We start from the raw sequence: 25312 nt of genomic DNA, 5'->3' as shown, positions 1-25312 counted from the left end.
GTCACCTATACACTAGTAAACCACATTTGGAAGCAACCAATTGAATAGTCTGTGATTTTCTTTTATTTGTCTGCAAATTATGCATTAATGAACATTAGGCCAGATTAAGAAATGGACGCCTTTAACAGTAATCCGTAACATGGGCTGCTGGTAGTGACCTTTTCTGGTTCAGACACAGGCCCACTCCAGTGATCCCACAGAGTCTGTAGGAGCAGCATGGTAGGCCTTTTCCTTGGCAAAGCTATTGCTAATGAGGCATTCCATGGAAATGGCCTGAGCTAATTAGCCATATGCTATCTGCCAGAAATGTCTGCGCAGCTCTGGATGTTAGCTTGGTCATCCAAGTTAATTAACTTGACCAAAAGCTCACTTTCACCCATTATTTCCAGTGGGTGAGATCGCTTTAGTGGTAAGGGCCAGGGAGTTAAGTGGGCATGTATTAGTGGTGGGTGTTTGTGTGTGTGTGTGTGTGTGTGTGTGTGTGTGTGTGTGTGTGTGTGTGTGTGTGTGTGTGTGTGTGTGTGTGTGTGTGTGCGCAATCATGGGACCGTCATACCTCTCAAATCTCTTAGACTTTGTAATTCTTGGAATATTGGGGAACACTATACATCAGGGAAAGTTCAATATTACTCTAAAGGTACTAATACCTTCACCTCACTTAAAAGGGTAGTAGAACAACAATTTTGCAGCACAACATATATATGTGTGGGAGGGAACGTGAGACACCTGAGATTTTCTTCAAATATCATTCTAACAGCACTTACAAAGTTAATAGGACAACAGATTTTGCATCACAAAAGATCTGTGGGTTTGGGGAAACATTAGACACCATAAATGTTTTCTATTACTCTAGCCTCATCAAACAACAGTTTTGAAGCATGAAAGATGTATGGGCAGAGGAAGGTATTAGACACTGAGAATTTTAAATATTAGCCTAAGTCACTTAAAAAAAAATGAAACTTCAAACCCTGTGCCATTGGCACCGAAATCAGCTCATTAACTCTGTAGAGCTTCAGTCCTTTGAACTACCAGTACTATAACTATTCAATATTATCTTAAGTTAGTTAAATGGTAATATAACAACAGTGCTGAAAGCTCTGAACCTTGTACTCTCAGCACACAAAGCAGTATGTTGGCAGAACTTTAGTCCTATGTATTACCACTAGAACCCAGGAATGTGATTTAAGTGTTACCTTAAGTCACAACGAGTGAACCCTGCACTCTTGGCACAGGAAGCATTTTTGTCAGTAATCTAGTGCCTTAGTCCTCTACACTAACTAAGGAGGCTTGTACTTTGAAGTATTTTCAGAACTATAAGAATTAACTCTTAATGTCCGGCATTATTGATGGACTGCAATACTCCATGAGTTAAAAGGAATAGAGCTGGAGCAAAATCACAGAAAGTTGTGAAGGAGAGGGGTGTGACCATTTAGGGTGGACAACTAAATCTCTAAACAACTGTGCTGAAGATTTCCAGGCAAAGTCAGGAGGATCACCTGATGACAGCAGGGTGATTTTTATAAATATTACTTAGCGTCACACAAAGTTACTAGAGCTTCAGGTCTAGCAGCGTGATGTAGTTTCTGATGCATGACATTACTGGCTAACTGTAATAAATCCATAAACATTTTAAAAGGCTACATCAGGGATGCTGTGTAAACTAAGGGGTAGGTAAAAGGTATGGGGTGATTCTGTGCATGTGTGTGTGTGTGTGTGTGTGTGTGTGTGTGTGTGTGTGTGTGTGTGTGTGTGTAGGTAGACATGTTAGTATGTCTGTAGGTATATATAGTGGTGTGTCCATGTCAGTGTTTGTGTATGTGTGCATGTGTGTTGAATGTGTTCATATGTGCAGGATAGTGATTGAAGGTGGGGAGTATCTTGCTAAAGGATGGTATGGGCTGCCAGTGGTTATTACTGCAGGAAAGTTCTAATTAACACTTATGTTAACACCACATGATTCAATGACTGGCAAATTATCTGATAATAAGGTTTAAGGGTTTACGGTGAATGTGTCTCTGAGTTGTATTTCTTGCAATTGAAGAAACAGTGCCCCTTTGTCACAGCTCAGAGCACCCACAGTGATAGTCTTTATTTAACAGAAATGAATGAATGAAACAAATCGAGATAATCAAGTTTCTTTCTTCTCTGTGCCTCCTTATAGTCATTCCCATCACAAATATATAATTGAGCTGAGGTTACCTATCTCAGGTTATACCATATATTATCACATCAAACAATTGTGAAGAAATAAAACATTTTGTTAGTTTGAACAATTTAGCCTTAATCGGAAACAATGATTTGTTTGTACAATGCAAACACTAGTTTCTTAACAACAGCATAAAAGAAAAGCGGTTATGAAGAAACACATTTCCAGGGATTCAAGAAGGCATACTGCATTATAAAAGCCATTCCTACAAAGCTTTCTGCAGTGTGATAATCCCACATAATTTAGACTCTGTTCTGCCACTATTTCTTTATGCAGGCACTGGCTGTAGCACAGACAGCAGTCTCACTGGTAGAACGACATATAGATGTGGCAGTCAGTTTGTGTGGCTAATGCTAATTCATCATTTACTGTCCTCTGGAAATGGTGTCAACACCGAAACATGCAGCAGAGTGATTCAGAGAATCACTCTACTAACACATTCTTCTCACGGGGAGGAACAACTATTTGATATATTTTGATGGCTATACCTATTCTTTCATATGGATTAGTCAAGACTGGAACCATGACTACAGGTAGGCATTGCAGATCCGGCAGGTGAGTATATGGAAGCTATCTGTCTCTGGAGGAGGTGGGTGTGTGCAAGTGTGTGAGAGGTTCCTTAAATATTTGCATGACTGTAGGAGCTTGTATATAGGTGCATGTATATGTATGTGCACGTGTGTGTGTGTGTGTGTGTGTGTGTGTGTGTGTGTGTGTGTGTGTGTGTGTGTGTGTGTGTGTGTGTGTCTGTATGTGTGTGTGAGTCTGTGTGTCTTGTGCAACCACATTGCATGGGATGATAGCAGGAACACTAGTTAGGAGGTTAGGTCTGATTGTCCAGTGTTCAATACGGAGACATAGTATTAGCCGATAATGAAATATTTCTCAGTGTGGCTTTATTTTGTCTTTAAATCAGTGATTATTTAAAAAAAAAAAAACATCAGTGATTATTGTTGTCACAATAATTGACATATTCTCGTTATCCAGTTAGAGCTAGTAGTAAAAATTGGGTCTATATTACAACACCAAACTTTAAGAATTTTGAGTGTTTTAATATCGAACCCTATTAATCGAAAATTTAAAACATTGAACATACAGAACAGCAAATTTTTTCCTAGGGAAATAATTTGCTGTTCCAAAACACATACATACAACACAAGCACACCAAACAAACAGCAATCCACAGACATACACCTAAACTCTTACACCTACCCCTACACTAAACTATACATACACCACTAACTATCCACTTACCTTAACCCAAACCCTAACCCTAAGGTCCGTCACTATTGCACAGTCACCTCACCCGTGCTCTAACCCTAACCCTAACACTAACCCTAACTCCCTAGCCCACCCCAACCCTAACGTCCACACAATTGCACACTTATCTGACCCGCACCCTAACCCTAACTCACCTAATCTGCCCCAACCTTCACATCGACACAATCTCACACTTACCAGAACCCGACCTGTAAATTTTCACCACAGCGCTGAAAATACCGAAGCAACAGAAACAGACATCCAAATTCTTTCCCTAGGAAAAAATTTGGTTTTCTGTTTCTTCAATATTTTCAGTGTTCGCTGAAAATGGGTCGCTATTAGAACACTCGAATTTTTGAAAGTTCGGTGTTCTAATATAGACCTGTAAAAATCTATGACTTCTTGGGACTGTTTGTCTGATATAATTTATAATAATAAACACTTTTAATTTTATCTATCTAATTATTTACTTACAGTGTTTAATGGAGTTAGACAGTAATAAAAAATGATCAATTTGAGGCCAGGCTTGGGTGGTAACCAAGATACAAAGGCATAACACAAAGATACAGATATACAGCAACAGTACACAGCAACCAAAAAATGTCATTGAATACTCTGAACATTATGCAAAGGTAAGATAGCAAACAAGAATAATAGTTGGAATACAGATAGTTGTGGCTATTCATATCACACTGCGTGTTATATACAGAGAAGAAAAACAAAAAAAAAATGTGTAAGAAAATAGGCTATTAGTAGTAGGTACAAGACTTTTACAAACCAAACTTTGTAATTGGTGGTGACCTAAAAGATGCAAGTATTTACATCACCTCTAAAGTGTGAATGTTGTTGCAGCCTGTGAAATAACATTTGAACTGGCCCTGCTTAATTAGACAGGAATTAAGTTGGGGTCTGAAGTTAGTGTAATTAGTAAGGTATTTTAGGTAGTACGGAAACAACTGTCAAACTTTGCATGCTAAGATTGAAAAACTCTGCTTGCTACATTGCGGCCTAGTTCTTGGGTTGCGCAGAATAAGAGTTGATTATGACTGCATTCTAACATTGCAGATGGGAGTAGATCTGTGTCGGCAAAGTATGTGAAAACATTGAGATGTACAAGTCTGAAAAGGAATAAGCCTAGGAAGAAGTGACTGTCCATTTTTTTGACAGGGGGACATTTTTGCTTTTTTGATTGATGGTAATGACTCACATATTACTAGGTCACCTGCGTACATGACATACGTGAAAAGAAGTAGGTGAGGGAGGTTGAATGGATGTTTATAAACAAAAATGTCAACAGTGCAGTGGGGCAAGAATGGGGTCCTCTGATACTCCTTTGATAACTGGATCTTCTAAGAAGAGGGATGAGCCTGTCCTAACCCTGCATTTTCTATAAAGGAGAAAGCTGTGGCTCCAGGCTAAGGTCATGAGGTTCTTCCCAATGTTCACCACATGACTGAGAGGGATGGAGTTTTCTAACAGATCAATGCCCCAGTATAATTCTATGACTATGGTTCCTTTGAAATAGCCTTAGCCCATGTTTAGCAGACTATCACTGTCAGCATCCATAGCAGAGTTATTGTGCTCCTTTCTCACCAGGAACCATGCTGATTTAATGAGAGGATGTGGCATTGTTTTAAGTAGTTAGACAACTGATTGCATATTATTTTTTCAAGCATCTTACCAGGGGTTGGAAAGCTGGGTAAAAGTAAGAGGTTTTGGTATGAAATAGTTGCTTTGGCATTGATTTAACTAAAGTGGTTTTCCACAGATCAGATACAGAGTTAGAGGTGAGGTAGGGATTATAAATATGAAGAAGAAGAGGAATAATGTATCCTCGGCAGCAGAAGATGAAGCAAGGACAGAGATTGTCCACTCAAGTTGGTATAGCTAGCTTGGTTTCTTCAGGTAATGGTTCAATGACTTTGGCTTTAACTACTTTAAAGTACAAGGGAGATAGATAAGGACATGGACTGGGTGGTGGAGGCTGAGGGCAAATTTAAAGGGAATGAGCAGAGATTCATAAATTCAATGAGAAAATGATCTGTGAAGAGATGACCTTAAGTTCATTGCATCATGTTTTCAAGGTTATACCGGGGCTTTTATGACAAGCGCAAAAGCTGACTACTTGACAAAATTGATTACGGGAGTGTTAGGACAAGAGCTGTTTAGCTTTGCAAACTTTAGTTTTATGCCATCTAATGGGTTGTTTAGCTAGGTTTCTGACTAAGGTAAATTTAATGCAGGTGCCTCAAATTCGGTTTCTTTTCCATTTAAAATGGAATTTATTCCATAGTTGTAGCAGCTGCTTTACTTCTTTGGTGAGCCATTAAGTTTTACTGTGTTTAAATAATCTTATAATAATAATAAGCAAATAATTTTATATTTTCAGAATCTCTAAGTAAGTTTCAGTTTCATTAGTTGTACTTTGGTTAGAAAATATGCTTAACCAGACTGTGATGGAAAGGTAGGTTTGGATCTGGGAGACTTTTAACAACAGATTAAGGTCTAAATAAAACATGATTAAGAGGTTGACAGTGAAGTTGTTGATTTTGAAGAATATGGGGTAGAGGTTTGGGTGGCAATGCAAGAAATATTAGATGGTTGGTTGGTGATGAGGAAGTCTGGCAGTGAGTGATGCTGAAACCGGAGGTTGGAACATCTGGATGCTTGTATTAACTGGATGAGGGCTCCATCAATCGAACATTCATTTAGTTCACTTTTAGCTGGTCCTAGAAAGTTAATGTTAAAGTCTGTTATCATTAGGATGTGAGTCTTCTTGGCAGAGTTGCAGATAATGCTGAGAATTAAGGAATGGAAGTTATTAATTGCGGATGTGTGGTAGATAGCCAACGGCAAGTAACAGTGGCTTGTTGGTGTATGGAGAAGTTCTTATAAGAAGGCAGGAGTGGCATTAGCTTGAGTAACTGTTATAATTCTGAGGTGGGATTTAATAGGATTAGTACCCATCCAGTTCTGTCTCTGGGTCTTGCATCAAAAGTATAGTTATAGCATGAGAAGAAGAGTTATAGCTGGTTTACTATGGTTTGTGCGAATGACATTCTGTCAGCAGCACTGCTGCTGAAATTCAGAATGTCGTGCACAACACATAAATGGATGGGATAGTTGAACACACTTATGTGAATGCAGTGGTGAATTTGCATAACTGTATTCGACTATCTGCATGGAGATCGCGGTACAGTGGGGATTGGAAATTCATCCATATCCCCACTGTAGTGTGATCTTGGAGTTAGAATATATTAGTAGGGGGGTGCAGGGGGGCTTGCCCCCCTGCAAAAACATGATATGTCATATAGGAGTCTGATTTACAACAGCTGATGGTTTCGGCCACAATGTCGACTCAAATGTGTCGATCATTTGGGTCAACACTGTGGCCAGTTGGAATGTTTGTGTTTGGGTTTACTTTTTGTTGTTTTGAACGGCAAATGTTTTGCCATTCAAACAAACAATAGTAAACCGTAATAGCTTAGGATGGTCTACTTTTAACCAGGATTCAAAATTCAGGAAAGTGTACGCTGAAAAAGGAATTTATTTGATCCCATTTGTTTCTGATGCTCTTTGCACTGATGAGTTGCAGGAAATGAGGGAGAGGTTAAATCTGTTGGGTGTAGGTGGTGCAAATGCTGGTCCTGGGCTAAGTTCTGTATTAGACCAAACTAGAATAAAAATTATAGGAGTGCATTTGTAAAGAAATGTTGGTAGCTTTAACTTCTGCTTGTGGGTTTTGCTGGTCCTTGCTGGGAGATTGGTGAACATGATAATGTTTGCTTTAGGGGATGGGAGGACTTTTGGGTATGGTGAAGAAATGGCTCAGTTTATATGCAGTTGAGGTGAGAGCAGAAGTGTGTGAGTATTGTCAAAGATAGGGACGGTGATATGCAAAAAAAAATGAGTCACTTGAATAGCAAGTCATATACAATGAAGACAGGCTGTTAACATTGCTAAGAGCATAATAAACAACTGTAGATGGCAAAATTATGTGCTTGTTTGGAAGCAATGCATCTCTCTTACCCCAAAACTGATATGTTAGAGCTAGGATGTCTTTTGAGAATAAATAATTATAAGTAAGTATCACATTGTCAGTTTAACCAAAGTTATTGGCAGACGCTAGAAAGTACTAGAACTGATAGAAATGGGATGTTTATGTGCTGTGCTTCCTGCAGAAAACTACAAGTAAAATGCAATGTCCACAGTTTAGAGAGGAATTCTACATTAACGTAAAAGTGTGTATTTTTTTTCTCAGCAAGGTTCAGTCTCCAGTATTGTATTACATCAGCTGCAACACATTTTAATAAAGTATATGAAAATAGGAAGATTCTAATCGTAAATAAAATATGAATTTAGCAAGACGCTGAACAAAATAGTCACACTTAAATCAATGACAAGTTATATCTAGATAGATACAATTTTCATGCCACTAAGCTCCATTTCAGCTTTGTGACAGTTCTTATATGGCAGTGTTGTAACATGATTAATATTGCTGGATACATAAAGTAATTTGCAATCCTTTGTTCCCAAAACCTACTTTCTCAATTTGTCAAATTCCTTACTTTGCTATGTATATGAAAAAAAGTAGCATGCAGCATCTATGGTTAATAGTACACAATGTTAACCACTATAGATTTTAATTATCTCTTTGTATTTGAGGAACCTAAATATGTTTTATAAATATGTCATACTTAAATGGTGACCCAGGGATATAGTGCTGCCTTACAATTCTTTGATCATTCTTTGATCTCCTGATTTCTTCTTAGCAGAGTCTACATGTGTTACCTTTTTTTTTTTTTTTTTTTTAGGTGGTATGTCTCCCCCCACCCAAATTCCAAACTCATGCTGTATGTGAATTGGTGATCATCCAATCTGTGCATGCACATATGTGTGTGTCTGTGAGTGTGCATGTGTGCGTGCGTGTGTGTGTTTATATGAGTGTTTTATGCATATGAGTACCTGTGAGTCAATGCTTGACAATGCTGTACAAAACTTAACTAATTTACAGTTGGAAGTTCTGATTATGTGTAAAAGTAGCAAGCAGCTATATATGCCAGAAACAAATAATGGCTATTCTGATGCTAGATACCAAAACATTTAGAACAGTCAAAAATAGTTTTAGAATGCTAACCACGATGGATCATATGGAACTGCAGCTTTAAACATGATCCTACTCACAATTCGGTTTCAAGTCCGTCTCATTCTTTTGATACATTTTTTAATAACAAAACAAATATCAAATGTAATGAAATCCATTATATTCTATCTCATGTTAGTTTATGATATAAGTTTTACAAAAAGCAGCATATGAAATAAATCAAATGAATGTAACTCTTTCATTGGACTGACAGGACTGATAGAATAAAGTTTCACTTAACCGGAGCTTTTGCAGATATAAAATAAAATAGCTTCTATAAATAGTCAAAGACCATGACCAATATCAGGCATAAGCAAACAATGTAGCTACATAGGGTACCACATAATAATGGACTCTTTCTTAATGTCTGTGATTTTTTTTTTTAATCATGCTTTTACAACCATGGCTGTAGAGCCCTATAACCTTTTAAACATAAAGGCTTTATGATTAATCCCAATCATGATGTAGTCAACAAATCACTGAGCCTTAAAGGGTTTCTGAGGTTCTTTTATTATCTACATAGTGGTGAGAGGAATTGAATGGAAAGCCCAGAGACTTTGAATGATAAAGGAGAATTGCAGTAATAGCATTGAGGTTATGTATTCAGTGGCACTATGTATCTCCGTAGAGGGTCTAAAAGACAGATCAAGTTTGCTAAAGGTAAGTATTTTTTATTTACACTGACAGAAAATTAGAAATCATATCTCTGAACTCTACCTGATGTTGCAGAACATCCCTTATTTTGCCTCTGTACCTTGAAAAATGGATGATTTTCTGGGAAATTACTGAGGATTACGATCAGTCAAACACTGTTAGCTGCTAGACTTTCATACTTCATATTGTTCAGAAAATACACATTGCCATAAAAATATAAAACATTAACTTTCTAAATGAATTAGAGTGATGCTGAAAAATTGTTCCTGATTTTGGGCCTATGCCTCCTTTATTTTGTGGCTTTGCCCCTGATTCACTTTTTCTGCTTGTTTCTCTTCTGGATCATTCTTCTCAGCTACTCCAGTGCCTCCATCCATGGCCAGGTCTACCAGCCTTTTCTTCTGTCCTCAGACTAGCTCCATTCCTAGGTTGAAGCTGGCACATAACCTTAGGCAACCTCAGTGGTCTTGCCATTGACTGCTTCCACTGGGCATTTTTTTTTCATTTATGACCTACCCCTAAGTATCCCCCTCCCCTGGGTTTACCTGTTACATCTGAGGGCTAATCCCCTGTATAGTTCCCACATCCCTGCAGGGAACACCTAGCTGAGTGTCCCACAGTCAGGGATGAGTACACCCATCACTCCCTGTCAGCTTCTCAAATGCTCAAGCTGCTGATCAAACTGGGATGTAGTTAGGACTTTATACTTCAATACCATCTTTGTCCCTGATTCTTGTAAGAAGTGGTTGAGAGCTATAAAAGACATTCACAATTCTCAGCTGTCTCACATGATTTTACCTAATGTTTGTGGTCTGTTCCTTGTAAAATTTGAGGTTATCTGGTACACTGATTAGGACTGCAGTCATAAACAGAATGACAGGCAATTGAGATTTGGATATCAAATGCTTCAGAAAATGATTGCTAGTGCAAAATCTGATATTCAGTCTAAGGTACATAACATTTTTTTGCAAATGAAGACCTAATGTTAATTTTCGAACCTCATTTATTCAGCCATGTGTTTGTTTATTTATTTATTGGTTGATAGGTATAGGAGAAAGTATCTATAATTGCTGGTGTTGTCTCTTTAGGAAAATGATTGTCTATCTGATGATTCTTCATTATGCTGGCTTTGTATAATGTGATTCTTGTAAATCAAAATGGAATACTTTTATATGTGGCTGCTATTTGTAAGTAATGATGATGAACTATATTGCATTGTCATCAATTTTATTACAGTTGTACATTTAAAGTGTACACAGAAATGTCTTTAATGGCTGGATGGAAGTAGGGGCTGTCTGTGCATGACAGTAACTGCTCCTCTTGTCATTTGCTCAATTTAAACAGCCACTTAACTGACTTTACATCACTAATGTGAAATTGTATTAAATAAGATGGAATATTTCACTGTGAGTTTGTGTAAAACAAGCATGAAGTTCATTACAGTGACTATTAGATCAACCTGGCCTGTCAGGTATAGTTTCTGTATGTGTGTGGTGTGTGCGTGTGTGCGTGTGTGTATGTGTGCGTGTGTGTGTGTGTGTGTGTGTGTGTGTGTGTGTGTGTGTGTGTGTGTGTGTGTGTGTGTGTGTACGCTTGTAAAATAATATCACCAATGTTTATCTGTGGACACATGGTATCACCTGCCATATAAACAATTCTTCTAGGCAGCAGTAACACAAAAAAAAAAAAGAAAAGAAAAAATCAGTTTGCAAATCTTTCACTAATAAGGCATAAAATGTATCAATGAATTTCCAGATGCTCAGACCTGCAAGGGTCCTTGTGGCATCCACATCTCTTGTATAAGTATATATAAGTGGATTTTCACTCAGACTAGTAATCTCTCACCTGAATTCCACCTAGTGTAAATCTAGCCCTACACAAAAACATAAACACATCATTGTGATTTTTTTTTTTTTGGTCTGCTGGGGATGGTGTGATCAATTATTCCTTTAATTTTCCTCACAATCAAGCTTCATAGGTATATACAAAAGGTTGCTATAATTTGTGCATGGGCAAAGGACTGTGTAGTCATTACTTTTTATCTCTTCACCATAAATCTCTGAGTTGTGCACAGAAGATCACTATAGCTTGTCTATGAGCAGTGTGCTGTTTAGGAGCAACAAGTTGGAATACATTACTGTGATCATTATTTCTTCACTTTTGCTGCAAAGATCAAAGATGTACACAAGCAGCTGTGTTTTGGTAGTAAAGGTAAGGAGACATACTGCTTATATATGTCTAACAACAACTGGTTGAAATATGTCTCTGCATTGAATTTGCTCTTTCAGTTTCATCACAAGCTGCCATCAAAAGTGTGCACAGAAGGTGGTTGTCTTTTAGGGATGGGAAAGGAAGCTTGCTGTATATATGTGTGACATCAGCCACTTAAAACATGACTATGGCCATTTGTGCTTTACTTTTATCCTGATGTACCACCTAAGGGAAATACAGAGGGTAATCTGCGACACAGATTATTGCTTACTGTTTATTGCTTATTTGAAAAAAATATAGATAAACCTGAGTTTATTTCCTTACTTATTCATCACAGAACATCTGTGAGACAGTGGCCCCAAGACCCCTGACTTAATTTAATTATTCCTGTGCAGTCATTATAGTGCAGTTATGACCAGTTAGGGAGTGTTTGATGGATGTAGTAAAAAGTAAAGTTGAAGCGCAAGGCTGACTTTCTTTCCCTAGTCATGCTTTTTGCTCTTGCCATCACTGGATAAAAAGGTTGTTTAAATAGACTCTAAAATAAACCTCAAGAATCTAAATCCAAGGGCCTAGTGATCCCCATACACTTGACTTAATTTGATAATTTATTCAACATGCATCATTGTTTACAACTGGCCAATGACCTCATGTTAAAACAATTCAGAAAAAAGCTGGAGAGAAATGCAAAATGTGAGCAAAGGGAGAAAAGCGTAATCTAGATAATGTGGGGAGGTCAGGACTGGGGAAACCAGGGATAAGAGTGAATGTGTCATGGGGAAAACAAAGGACATTGGAGGCAGTGCCACAGAGCTCTTTGCTTAGGGCATAATTTTGACTAAGGTCAACCCTATCAAGGACATAGATTGAGATTAAGAGATTAACAGCAAAATGCATTGGGTGAAATTGTATGGTGAATGTTGATATGCAGGGTGGGGTAAATTCAGAGACATGAGAGGTACTGTCATGCAAACTGTCAAACATATGCAGTCTTCATCTTATGCAAATGACTATATAATGGTATAGAAATGGGCACCTTTATGGTAATGGGCATAATAGATTCACAAATGTGCAAAATTTGCCTGATGAGCCATAGGCTGCACCAAGTTTGTATTTCATCTGTGAAGCAGAGATTATGCTGAGATGCAACAATTAACATCCATATTAACTGAATTGCATATGTGAGGGGCTGCTGCTTCAGGAAGTGTCTGTGGCCATGCATACCCACTTCTGCTGTTTAGATTCATCTGTAGACATGTTGCAGTATACTTCAAAGACCTCAGCAGGAAATGTGCTGTCTGTTTAATTACACGCAATTGTAATGATGAGAAAGTGTTGCATCAGAATAATGACAATTTTACCTCACTTTCTGACAGGGTTTTCATTTAAAACAAAAGGTCATGCAAATACTAGTTAATGTGCATCAGTAAACTGTTATGGGAGATTAAATGATAAAATATTCAGGAGTTTTGTTGAAATATAGTTGTATGTGTTGCTATGGAATCATCTACAACAAAATGTACTCAGGGGAATCAAATTAAGATAGATAGTATAGATATGTATAAAAATACATTTGAACGTATTTTAATTCATGGTGAAGGACACTGGAAGAAGAGTGTAAGAGTGTTTGAGCAAGGTGATGCTAAACACATTTGTTTTTAAATACAATCAAAATGGCAACAGTATACAAATGCGTAAAACAGAGCAGTGACATGCCAAAAAATAGTCCCGGTATATGTGTCACAAAAGCCTCCTTTATTAGGATTGAATAATAAAGCATCTCACAGTTAATAGTCAGTGAACCGTCACTGTTACTTCTTTTCCTGAAGATTAGGTCTCAGACTTCTGTTTTAAATTTCCATGAATCAAATAAATGTGGCATATGGAAATACTGTCCTTCACACACTTTATTGTTCACATTCCCCACCCTCAACATTACGCAGATTCCTTTTTCCAAAATTACATGACATCATACTCTTCATGTTACAATCTGGCTTCTTCTAATACAGTTCATGCCCCAAACATTTCCCATCTCATCATTCTGCTGCCTCAGCAGACGACGATGAGCAAAATCTATTTTGAGGGTTTGTTTTTAAGTAAATGCTTGTTTATGAGAAGTATGATGCAACATTTTTCTGTAAGAATTCTGAGAACTAGTCTGTCAGACTGAGTAGACTGTCGAGGTACAGCAAGATTAAGACAGTTGTCCATAAGTCTTCCTATCTATTCTTACAAATTTACAATAATTCTTGAGGGTCTCATCTGTTATAGTTTCTAATAACAATTTCATTAGTTGCTTCCACATGTTCACTACCCTCTCTCTGAAAAAATGCTTCTCTGCACATGGTATTTTCATAGTCAGTCTCTATGTAATTCTATACACTGGTCTTTATTGTTTCACCAAGCTCTTTTCCATGACCAGTGTAAATCACACTGTCAGATAGCCACTAGTAACCTAGTGGAACTGTTACATGTAGTTTTCTTACCATATCAAACATCTTCTATTTCCTGGTTCCATGTTTTTATCTATTGTTTGGAATATTAACAAACTGAACAACAGTATTAGTCTGTTCTGCTTGTTCACCTTGGCAAACTGAGGTTTTCCTTCATATCCATTATATTTTCCCTGCCTGTTCTTCATCCTAATCCTAACTAACATGTCATCAATGAGGGGAACATATCAAAAGGTACTATACACAGCACAATACACCATCAACAAACTTAAAAAGAGAATCACCTAGCATGTATCAGACATAAAGATGATGGCGACAAGAATCCACTCACAATAGCTGTTAGGAATAACCAAGGACACTCAGTTTTCTCTTTCATGTGATTGACCAGGTCATAAAAGAATCACTTGAAGGAAACACTAGAGCTCAACTGGATAGAAAGAACTAGAATGGTGTATTATTAGCTTGAATGTGTACAACTTTCCATATTTGAACATACCTTATTAATTCAAAAGTGCACTACTTCTCATGCAACTGAATCACCAGACTTTTTACTAGACACATTTGTTACTACTATATGAGCAAAAATAATTAGTTACTTCCATATGGTAATGCTTTGTCTGTTTTTGCATTTCACTGCTTAGGTAAGTTCTAAAGATAATTTATTTTTTATTTTATTTATTTATCCTTTGTTGACCAGATTAATCCCATAAAGCTAGTGACTTATTTTTGGGACAGACTCAAGGAAGTGTTTATACTGCTAGGGTAAATTTGGCCATGGCATTGGGGAACTTCCCTTACTCTTTTTGATAGGTGATGTGGTATCTTTTCCATTCACCTGAACTGTCACCAGCTCAAGCAAATGGGGCATCAGATTAATATCTCATGCAATGGATAATAATAGACTGCATCCGAAAGGTTTCTGTCACTGACCTCATTAATTCTGATGTGAACTGTTTTGTAGTGTTCTTATATGCCCACATTTTCATATATCTTTTTTAATTTGTTCAAAATATAAGGTTCTTCATACTCACTATCACACACCCACATTCCAGTCACTATGAAACTATGGTCAGAATATTTGTTTATTAATGTATAGCACTAAAACAGGTCTTGCCATAGCCGATGATATACTTTATTTGTTTCCTCACTTGCACTCAACTAGACTTCTTGTCTTAGGCAGGAGAAATGTAATACATTAAATAACATCTCAAAGTTTACTTAACCATATGAGATGGCAAACTCCAGAAATGATACACATTTGGCCTGAGGGTCAACAGGAGTAGATCAGCATTAGTGACATAATACTCACCTGTTTTATTCCACCCAATATTATCTGCTAATTTTGGTTTATTACACAGCCAAACACACAAGCTAACTTTTTCAAAAAATTTGAACATGAAGCTGACTTTTGATCTCATGAAACTCTTAAGAGTGAAAGGACACATTAAAAGAGCTGCGGTTGTGGGTAAGGCTGATCTCTAACCAAACGGGAGAGGTTAATTTATGCACCAAAAAGGAAACTGTCTAGGCTTAAAATGGCCCACAAGGGCAGCTAGCCTAGTTCTTATCTATGAACCTATGAACCTATAAATGTACTATAATTTGGGAGAAGACACTATTTACACTTAGGATGCCACTCACTTAAAATGAGTTTGAATGCATCATTCATTAAAGCATGTGCTGATCCCCCCTCCGCATCAACTGCAGTTGTCTTACACCCCAAATTTTAACTTGATAAACAGTATGGTCTACTCCTTATTCATGTACTCAATGAGTAACAGCTACAAAATGCCTGTTATTCTTGGGTCTGTGTCACCTAATCTTTCCATTACAGACGCTGAAACTTCAGGTTGTGAATACCCATAAATGTGAACATAAGGAAATTTAAGTAATCAAAGTCCCATATAAGCAGACATTATTAACGGCAGATTTTGCATTTTGGTTCTGGATAATAACATTTCATACATACAATGTAACTATGGTTGATAAATATTGTGTCACAAAACACTTGTTATTTAATTACTTGAAACATTTTGTTTACTGTAAGAGAAGTTTGAATTAAACAAAAGCATGTCCAACCAAGAGACTACAGGCTAATTAGTATAGCCAAAAATGTTCTCTGCTTCAATAGTAATTGAATCCCTTTCATTGGTTTGCTCTAATTTCTCCAGACTTCTCTGTCATGTAACATTTATATAATGAAGACAGCAATGGTACTGAATTACTAGATCTGATTAAGTCTAATGTAGAAAATGCTTAGCATGCCAATAAAGTTCATGCTGCTGGAACCTAAGTGTAAAATCTTTTATCCCATACATAGCTTGATAGCTAAGGATTTTTAAAAGTTGAGATTTAAGATTTTAATGTTATCCACCATAAAACAGCAGTTATATGAGCAAAAATAAGATTAGTTACTCGGTCAAAGGGAGAAATTGGTAAAGTGACACATTTTTCATATCACCCTGAGAAAGAAAAATCTTAAATTTTAAATCCTGAAGTGATTGCAAACAGGAAAATGGTTTTCCGTGATAAAAAAATTTCCAACAACTGTTATCACAGTTATCTATTTAAATGAATGGACTATCATTATTTTGAAAAATGAAAAGCTCAAAGACAAGACTCAATAGATGTTTTCATAGCTATAACCAAGAGAAATTGGCTAGACAGCCACAACAGCTGTTATTTCAGCTTTAACCAAGATGAACTGGCTAAATATCTGCAACAACTGTTATTACACATTAATTCTTGGAAGATCTCAATAATCCCAAAAAGATCTGGCAAATAACCCCAACAGCTGTTTCCACTGTTTAAGTTAGAACAATCTGATGAAATGCACTGCTGTTAAAATAGTTTCTTTAAGTTGCTGGCTCAAGAATCAGCTCCAAAAGCTGTGATATCATTTATGATCTTCAAAATGAATCTCTGTAAGGCTCCAGCAGCTGTTGGTACAACTAGCTCCAGTCACTTACTCTCAAGCCTACCCCAACCTCTTCTACTGTTAGTCCTGAAGAAGGCTTGAGGAGAGTAACTTCAGGTTGTTGGGCAGTGTTTCCAAAAAGGTGGTGGCCACTACAATAATGTTTTATTTCTCTGGGTGATATGAAGAATTTGTCACTGTGACAATTTCTCCCTTTGACCATAGTAAATTTGTTGCTAATAAGCATTCCTTTGATTCTTTACACTTCTCTGTCTATCCTTCTCTCTTTGTCTCTACCTGTTTCTTCTCTTTCTTTACCTAACAAATAACTCATCATATACAATCTGCATCCACAAGTCTTCATTTCCATATACTGTGCACCTCTCTGTTATTGACCACTTTATTCTTCCTGAATAACTTGGAACCCAGTACCATCATGTCTCATCCTGGCTTATATCATTAAATGACCATAACTATGCATCTGAGTTGTCTGTTTTCATCCATCCGCAACTGATGGGTATCAGATCCAGCCTTGCATCTGACTTCAGCCACTTCTAAAGGCTTGGTTCTGTAGCTCAGGTTCCTCCCATATCCACAATTATCCTCTGTAACAGTATTGCTTCAGATCGAATTTGCCATCCCTTTAGTCTAAAGAGTGTGTAATAATAGCTATGTCAGAGAAAATCTTATATAATATGTTCATGAAAAAGTATATACATAGGAAGAACAAAAAAAGACTAGCTTGTTTCCATCAATTATTTGAGTAAGATGGCTAGTCCTCAGGCTGAACTAGGAGCTTTAAAAAATAGAAATAATTATGAAATAGGAAGGGGAATGGAGGGAGGATGGACAGAAATTGAGGAAGGATGAAAACAGACAACATAGATACATAGTTATGGTGTGTACATAACTTTTATATCTGATGTTGTCTTTTTCATCCATTCCTGAACTGATAGGGCAGAGTCCCAAGCTAGAGAAAAATCCAGGGTTGTGCTCCAGGAAGGATATTCTAGAGCACAGTAGAGACAAACTCTGTTCTGTTCCTGGATAATATGTCCATTTTGTAGTGAGCAATACAAGTATATGAATTAGACCAAGTAGCAGCTCAAGAAATATCATCTATAGAAATACTAGATAGAAAGGCAGAATATGGGGCCATTGATCTGGAAGAATGAACCTTAGGAGGTCTGGAAAATGTGAAACCATTTATGTTGTATAAAAAGAAAATACAAACAATGAGCAACTTGGCTAAAGTCACCTTTGAGACAAGTTTCCCTAGTTTGGCTTTGGAAAAGTAAGTTTGTCTGATTTTCTGAAATCCTTTGTCTTGTGGATATAGAATTGAAGTTGTCTATGCATATCTCCTTTACTGGAAAATTTTGGAAAGAAAACTGGAAGGTTGTGTGATGACCCACCACTGGACCAGTCATCAAGGAGCCTCAATCCTCACCACTGGCAAAAGTGGGGGATGTGCACTGGAAGGATGACAGGAACATACACAGTATTTCCCAATGCAGCTTTATGCACCAAGTGCAATTTCTCTTAAAGAGCACACAGAGACCACGATCAGTCCGAGGCTGGTTTCTCCCTCTTGCTCCAGATCCCTAATAAGACTCTCCACTGGCACAGCTATAGGGTTGAGATCTCAGCTGAGTGGCCAAGCAAAGAACTGCAGCACCGTCTCTGTCCAGCCAGTGCTTCATGTCCCTGCCCAAGTATCTGACGCACACACACACACACACACACACACACACACACACACACACACACACACACACACACACACACACACACACACACACATACCTGGGAAAGGCTGGCACATTTTACTAGCTATGCTCCCTTTTGTCCAGAATATAAGATAGGTATCACTGCCACCAGCCAACTACATAGCAGCTACTTTAAGGCCCATTGCAAAGGGTATCCAATCTTACTGTGTAATATTAATATTAATACAAATGGAAGTTTGACTAAGAGCAAGGCTATTAGGAGTGACCCACACAGTGTCACCAAATAAATGTGCAAGTACTCTCAAAACTTAAATATCTCTACACAGATCAGCCATAATGAAATGTTTAAATATATTTAATAATAAATAATAAAAGAACAAGACAATACTAAATATATATTCGTAGTGACATCAGAGTTCAAAATCACAGGAAATATTTAAAACAACATTGCAGAACAGTCTCAAATAAATAAAGAAAAATATCTAAACTAAGCTTCACTATATTTCTGACTGAATCTAAGAGAATTACTATACCCTAAGAACTATTATAGAGCAAGGTGTTGTGGTGAATGGTTCTTGTCAGGTCCAAGACAGAATAAAGAGTGCCCTGTCTTAATCAGAGACTTTTTAAATTAATATCTCAAATATTGCTGCTAGTATAGCTGGCAGAATGACCTAATTTTTTGTCATCTGATTCTATCCTAGGTGAACCCCACACTCCTGGAAGATAGCAGTATTTAGCATCTACCTGTGAAAATAAATAGGCCTCAGATATTTGGCAGATGCTGGAAGTCATAAAACAATTACATTCCATCATGTTTCAAAACTAGTAATTAGTTAGCTCTGAAGACAATACAGAAAGCTTCTCAACACAGTTTCTGTGTCCAGCTGCATTGAAAACTGAAATATACCATCTTTTATGGCCTAGCCATAAAGTAATTTAAATTCAGCTATTTTTCTGCAGTTAACTGCCTGTATTCCAGTTTCCACTATTAAAATATATACATTTAAACAGTTACAATAGTACATGTGCATTTCGGTTCTTTTCTAGTAGGGCACACTGTGGTTACATTTCAAGCAGAAGCACTCTACAAAATACCTTCTCAACACACGTCTGTACAGAGCAATTTGATATACACATGGCATGCAGTTCTAATACAGCTGTAACACAAGCATCTTATATAAATGATGTTGATATTCACAAATTACATATATTATTTATAAAATTCCAGATAGCTATGCTGGCAGTATCTCCCTTTGTCACAGGTTGATTGATTGGTTCATAAATGTTTCTGAAGCCACCTTAGGCACAAAGGAAGGATTCATGTAGCGTGACACTCTGTCCTTGTGAACAAATAGATATGGTGGTTTAGAAGAGGGGGCCTGGAGTTCTAATACTAATCTGCCTGAAATGATTGCAACCAGGAAAATGGTTTTCCATGATAAATATTTTAAATCTTCCTTGGCCGTTGGTTCAAAAGGAGGTTGACTCAAGGCTTGCAGGAGAACATTCAGATCTCATAGTGGAGTAGGATCTTTAATATGGTGACAAGGTAATAATGCACTTTTAAGAAAGTCCTTGCACAATCTGGATGAAGCCAAAGAAGATTGGTTATGTCCTATATGAAAATCAGAGATAGCTGCAAGTTGAATTTACACAGTTGAGTAACTGGCGCCATTGTCAAAAATGAAAGCAAGGAAATCCAGAACAGATGAAAATGGTGCTGAAAAGGGATCTGTTTATCTCTGCAAAATCTAAAGAGAGTGTTTTTTTTCATTTACTATTATACACCGTTCTAGTAAAAGCTTTCTCAGAAGATATAAGGATGCGTCTAACTGGAAATGAAAACATGGACTGTTTAGCCATCATTGGTCATGGAGAAACCATGTGGTCATTTTGAGGGTCTGAATGTCTGGACGAGTCATTCCTGATGAGTGAGAGATAAGATCCTGTGTTATAACACACAAGGGAAGGTGAATAAGATGAGGCCACAAGAAGAGGAACCACACTTGTTGAGGCCAGAAAGGAGGAATGAGGATTACTTTGTAGTTCTAGTATGACACTATCCGAAGGAATTTTGGAATCAGTGGAACAGGAGAAAAAGCATACAGGAGTCCTGAGGGGCCAATTCTGGATGAAACGGTCTCTCAGTGACTCTTCCTCTGGTGGTAGCAGAGCAAAGTATCTGCTGGACTTTGAGTTGAGTGGGGAGGCAAAGAGATCACAGCCTGGTTGACCCCAATGATGGAGAATCATTTCTGCCAGTATGGAATTGAGATACCACACATGAGGTAGAAATATAGACCTGCTCAATTTGTCTGCCAGAATAGTTGACTTTCTTGGAATGTGTGTTGCTAGAAGAAAGTGACTGTAAGAGATCACCCACTGCTAAACTCTCATCACGTCTTGATATACAGGGTAGGACTTCATTCTCCCCTATTTGTTGATGTACCAAACAACTGACATACTGTCTGTCTAGATAGCAATAATCCCAGGAGGTTGAACATCTTGAAGGGTCTGCAACACTAATAGGATTGTGTCATTCCTAGGATATTAATGGGAATACTGGCCTCTTGATTGGACCATGTGCCATGGACTGTCCTTCCCAAGATATGTCACCGGTATCCATGGTCACTCTGCTTATGGGAGATGGAAGGATAAAAGGGTGGCCCTGAGACACGTCTCTTGCAGTGATCCACCAAGAAACATGCTTTTTGTAAATTCTTGTAATACATATTGGAGTAGAGAGAGGATGATGTCTGATAGACCATTGCACTGCCAGAGTCCACTGAAGTATTCTCATGTAATATCTTGCTATTGATATTAGAGTTCTGGAGGCTGCCATGGATCCTAGAAGCTGCAAAATCAACCTTGCTGTTGGGAAGGGTAAGATAGTAACTGGGATGCTTGGTCCTATAAAGTGCTTATTATTGATAGTGGAAGCCTTGCTGTTTGTGTGACCATGTTCAAACAAGCACCAATGAACTCCAAGATCTGACTGGGGGAGAGTTGATATTTGGCATAGTTCACTGTAATGTCCAGCTGGAGACATAGTGGGAGCAAGTAGTCCCTGACTTGATTCTGCAGATGTTTGGTGGAAGCAGAGAGTAGCCAGTCTTTGAGATCTTTAAACGCCCAGAATTCTAGCAGTCTCAAGTGAGCTGTGACCACTGCCATGCACTTGGTAAACACTCTGGAGTCTGCAGTGAGACCAAAAGGCAGCACTCTGAATTGATAATGACTGGTTCCCAGCCAGAAAAAAAGCAATCTCCTGAACTGCATGTCTATTTTTTTGTGACAGTATGCATTCTGGAGATCTATTAAGTACACCCAATCAACCTTGTGCAGAAGTGCAGAATGGACTGAACTGTAACTATTCAAAACTTGAAGTGTTTTATATATTGATTTAACTTGCTGAGATCCAGGATGGGTCTTAGATCCCCAGTTTTCTTTGGCACTAAAAAAAAATAAAAACTTAAATAAGTTCCAAATCTGTGTTGCTCTGGAGGGATCATTGGATGGCACTTTTGTCCAACAGTTTTTGAATTTCTATGATTGTTGCTTTCCTCTGACAGGGTGGGACATTTGGGAGATTTGAAGAATGATTGAGGGGATGTAGGGAAATGGGAATGTAATGTCCTCTGCACCAAAGTGTGTATGGTGATGGCTATCCAGGTTTGCAGATGCAGGGATAAGTGACCCTGACTGCCAACAGAGTGCAGTGGCGCTAACAGGGTTTCTCAGAAAAAAGAACTCTGAAACCCTGATTTTACTGGCTGCCTCTGACATGTGGGTGTCATCTATTATTAGAGTTCACTCCTCTGCCATGGAATGATTTGTCCCTATAGGAGTCCTGGAAAGAGCCTTGTGACTTTCAAAACCACATTTTCATCCCATCTCTCTAATTCGGGGAAAAGGTCTTCTGAGGTGTAGAAAAATGAATTTATGTAGCAGATAAGGTCTTTCCATCTTGCTCAATCCTAGACAGGGTTTCTTTAAACTTGGGACCAAATAAGACAGATCTATCAAAGGGAGCATTGATGAAGAATGGCTTGAACGGCTCCAGAATGTCACAGAGGTGCATCTAAGTATGCCATCTCATAGTTATTTCTGAGCCCACAGCTTTTGAAGCACCTTCTGAGGCATGTGAAATGAGTCTCATAAAGGTGTTCAATAGGGACTGTAGGGTGACCAGTTGCATTGAAACAGTCTTCTTGTATTCTGCAGACATGGACCCAGAGAGGGCATTAGAAAACTCCTTGATCAAGTCCCTCTGAAACTTTCTTAGATGTGCCGGATAATTCAGTGACTTAAGGAAAATGTCTGTGACACATACAAGTGCTTCCCAAATTTGTCCAACCCACTTGACTTTCTGTTGGGGGGATGGGCAGTAGAACTTTGCTCTGCATGTTCTTTCTTGGTGTCCACTGCTACCACCATAGCATCGACTGGAGGAATCTTCCTCCAGAGGACCCAATCCTTAGATGCAACTAAATATATGTCCTGTCATTTGGGGATTGGCTCCATTATATCCAGATCCTTCCATGCATCATGGGAGATGAATTCTACCATCTTTTCCAGTAGGAGGACTACTCAGGAGATAGCTGAGCCAGCTCCAAAAGCCATAAGAAACACTGGGAAAATGGATCAGAAGACCAACCACCTTTTTGTCTCAAAAGCTTAAGTATTATATTCTGATGAGACATCCTCAAGGGGTGACCTGGGGGAGTCTTCCCTTTCACCAACGTCAGTGTCTTTCAAGAGGGATTCATGTGGGGAATCTAGGTGCCTTCTCTTGCATGTACACTTGGAAGTCTGTGTTGTGCCCTGAATGAGGACTGTCTCAAGACTTGTGTGGGGCAGCTGCCCTGATGAGAAGGGATGTATAGGCTCTGAGACTACAGCAGACAGCATACCTCTAAACTGTACAGATTTTTGCAGAATGGACAGATTTTTGCCTCATATTTTTGGTGTGTTCCTCCTAAAATCTGTACCTTTCTGGCAAATAGCTGAGGATTGAAGCCAATAAATAATGGCAAATATTTAGGTTTACGACTTCACATCCTTCAGAAAATTCATGCTAATGCAAAACCTAATATTCTATCAACTTTTTAATATGTAAGAGCAATATTTAAAATCTGTCCCTATTTGTCCCCCCATCATTTTAGGCTTTGTCAAGATTTATTGCTGTAAGAGGTTGAGAGGTATGGTGCCAGAAGGTCATGAAGTGGGTGGACCCAAGGGGGGCAAGCACATCTTATTCACAGAAGTGGAGAAAGCTCTCTCTACTACCTTCAAATCTGAAGACATAGAAGAGGAAAGAATTACCCTAACAGGAACCAAAGACAAGTGCGCAGGATAATTTCAGAGTATTACCATGGTTTTGCCTTAAGGTAGAAATCAGAACAAAGTTGTCCAGTGCTGAGGCTGCAAGAGAAATAGACAGCTCCAAGGACATTGGAGTAGACCCTAACCTCCTGGATCTGGTGCTCATACTTCAACTCCAAGACCACTCTGGGTCTAACAAGGTTAGAGCTGGCTAGATCAGATATATAGATTGAGTTGACGAAGGCCAAGCCTATGGATCTGACATAGGCAGACTCAGGATTTTCAATAGATTTAAAACCATGGGTCAGATCAGACTAGCAGTCAACAACTGGCTAGGGGCAAATGGCAGGCTCACAGGTCTAATGGGAGATGGAGATGGTATAACTCCCAGCTGAATCTGGGCTCCAATAAACATCCTCATCATCCTGTCATCATCCTCTTCATTTAGGCTCCTCGACAACCTGATAGATGATGAGGTAGAGTGTGGCATGGACCTTCTTCTTGGAGTCTCTTGAAGAAAGAGAGGGTGGATCTGGGAAGATATCAGCTCCAGGATAAAGATGGAAGAGCTGTGAACTGGTGATTTAATCTTCACTCTTATCAGATCTGATGGACCTGATGAATCTGATGATTTTGATTTTTTTTTCAGTTAAAGAAGAACTTGGAAAAGTGGAAGAGGAATGATCAAGGGATTTTCTTCCTTCCTTCCTTCCTTCCTTGCTTCCTTACTCTTACTTGAAGAATCCCCTTTGGCCTTTTCTGGAGGCTTTTTGGAAGGGAGAGCTCCAGCAGAAACCGAAGCAGATGTAGAACAACCTGAAGATGTTAAAGGTAGAAGACCCTTCAAAACCAATTTGCTCCCGTGTTCAACCCGAGCACGATGATTGAAGCCTGTCCATATTTCACAGTCCATGTCCAAATGGGAAGAAACCAAGCAATATGCACACTCCTGGTGGGTGTCAAAGTTTGGTATATTGTGCCCCCAGGAGGTGCATTTTTTAAAATCTGGTTGGCTTGTCCAATGCTATCGAAAACTGTTGCAGAAAATATTACAAAAGGTTACCAACAATGGTAATATCTACAGAACCTGAACACAAATAGCAAAAGGAAAGAAGTTTGAGAATAGATGTCAACTGCAAATAACCAAAGTCTCCTTTTTAAACTATAAAGGAGAGGAAGTACCAGAGAAGATGTAAGAACAAGGAAATAAGCTATACTGCTATAAAAAAACAAATGTAAATGTAACTTATCTAATCTTATTTGACAAAACTCTGGAGATGGAGACCACTTCCATTTGCAGAAGCAGAAAATGATATGCGAAGTAATACTGTTGCAGAATAGGATTATGGGTAAGAGGAGGAGCTCAAGCTATGGATCCAAGTCTTTAGGTGGCAGATGTCAGATCCAAGA

At 38.3% G+C, this 25312-nt stretch overlaps 1 protein-coding gene across 1 annotated transcript in view; it reads right to left on the bottom strand.

Moving 5' to 3' along the window:
* CD36 (CD36 molecule) overlaps positions 1-24815 on the bottom strand; it is a 524084-nt gene extending 499269 nt beyond the window's left edge. Inside the window, exons 1-2 of the mRNA XM_044087262.1 lie at positions 24638-24815; positions 24258-24526 (exon numbers count right to left, since the gene is read on the bottom strand). Of these exons, the coding sequence (XP_043943197.1) occupies positions 24258-24526; positions 24638-24815 (447 nt within the window). The remainder of the gene's footprint in view (positions 1-24257; positions 24527-24637) is intronic.
* Positions 24816-25312: the final 497 nt, after the last annotated feature.

This window comes from Protopterus annectens, chromosome 11.part0 (genome assembly GCF_019279795.1).
Source record: "Protopterus annectens isolate FY-2018-M chromosome 11.part0, PAN1.0, whole genome shotgun sequence".
NCBI lineage: Eukaryota > Metazoa > Chordata > Ceratodontiformes > Protopteridae > Protopterus > Protopterus annectens.
The sequence above is the reverse complement of the archived record's forward strand: the minus strand, read 5'-3'. Positions and strand labels throughout refer to the sequence as shown.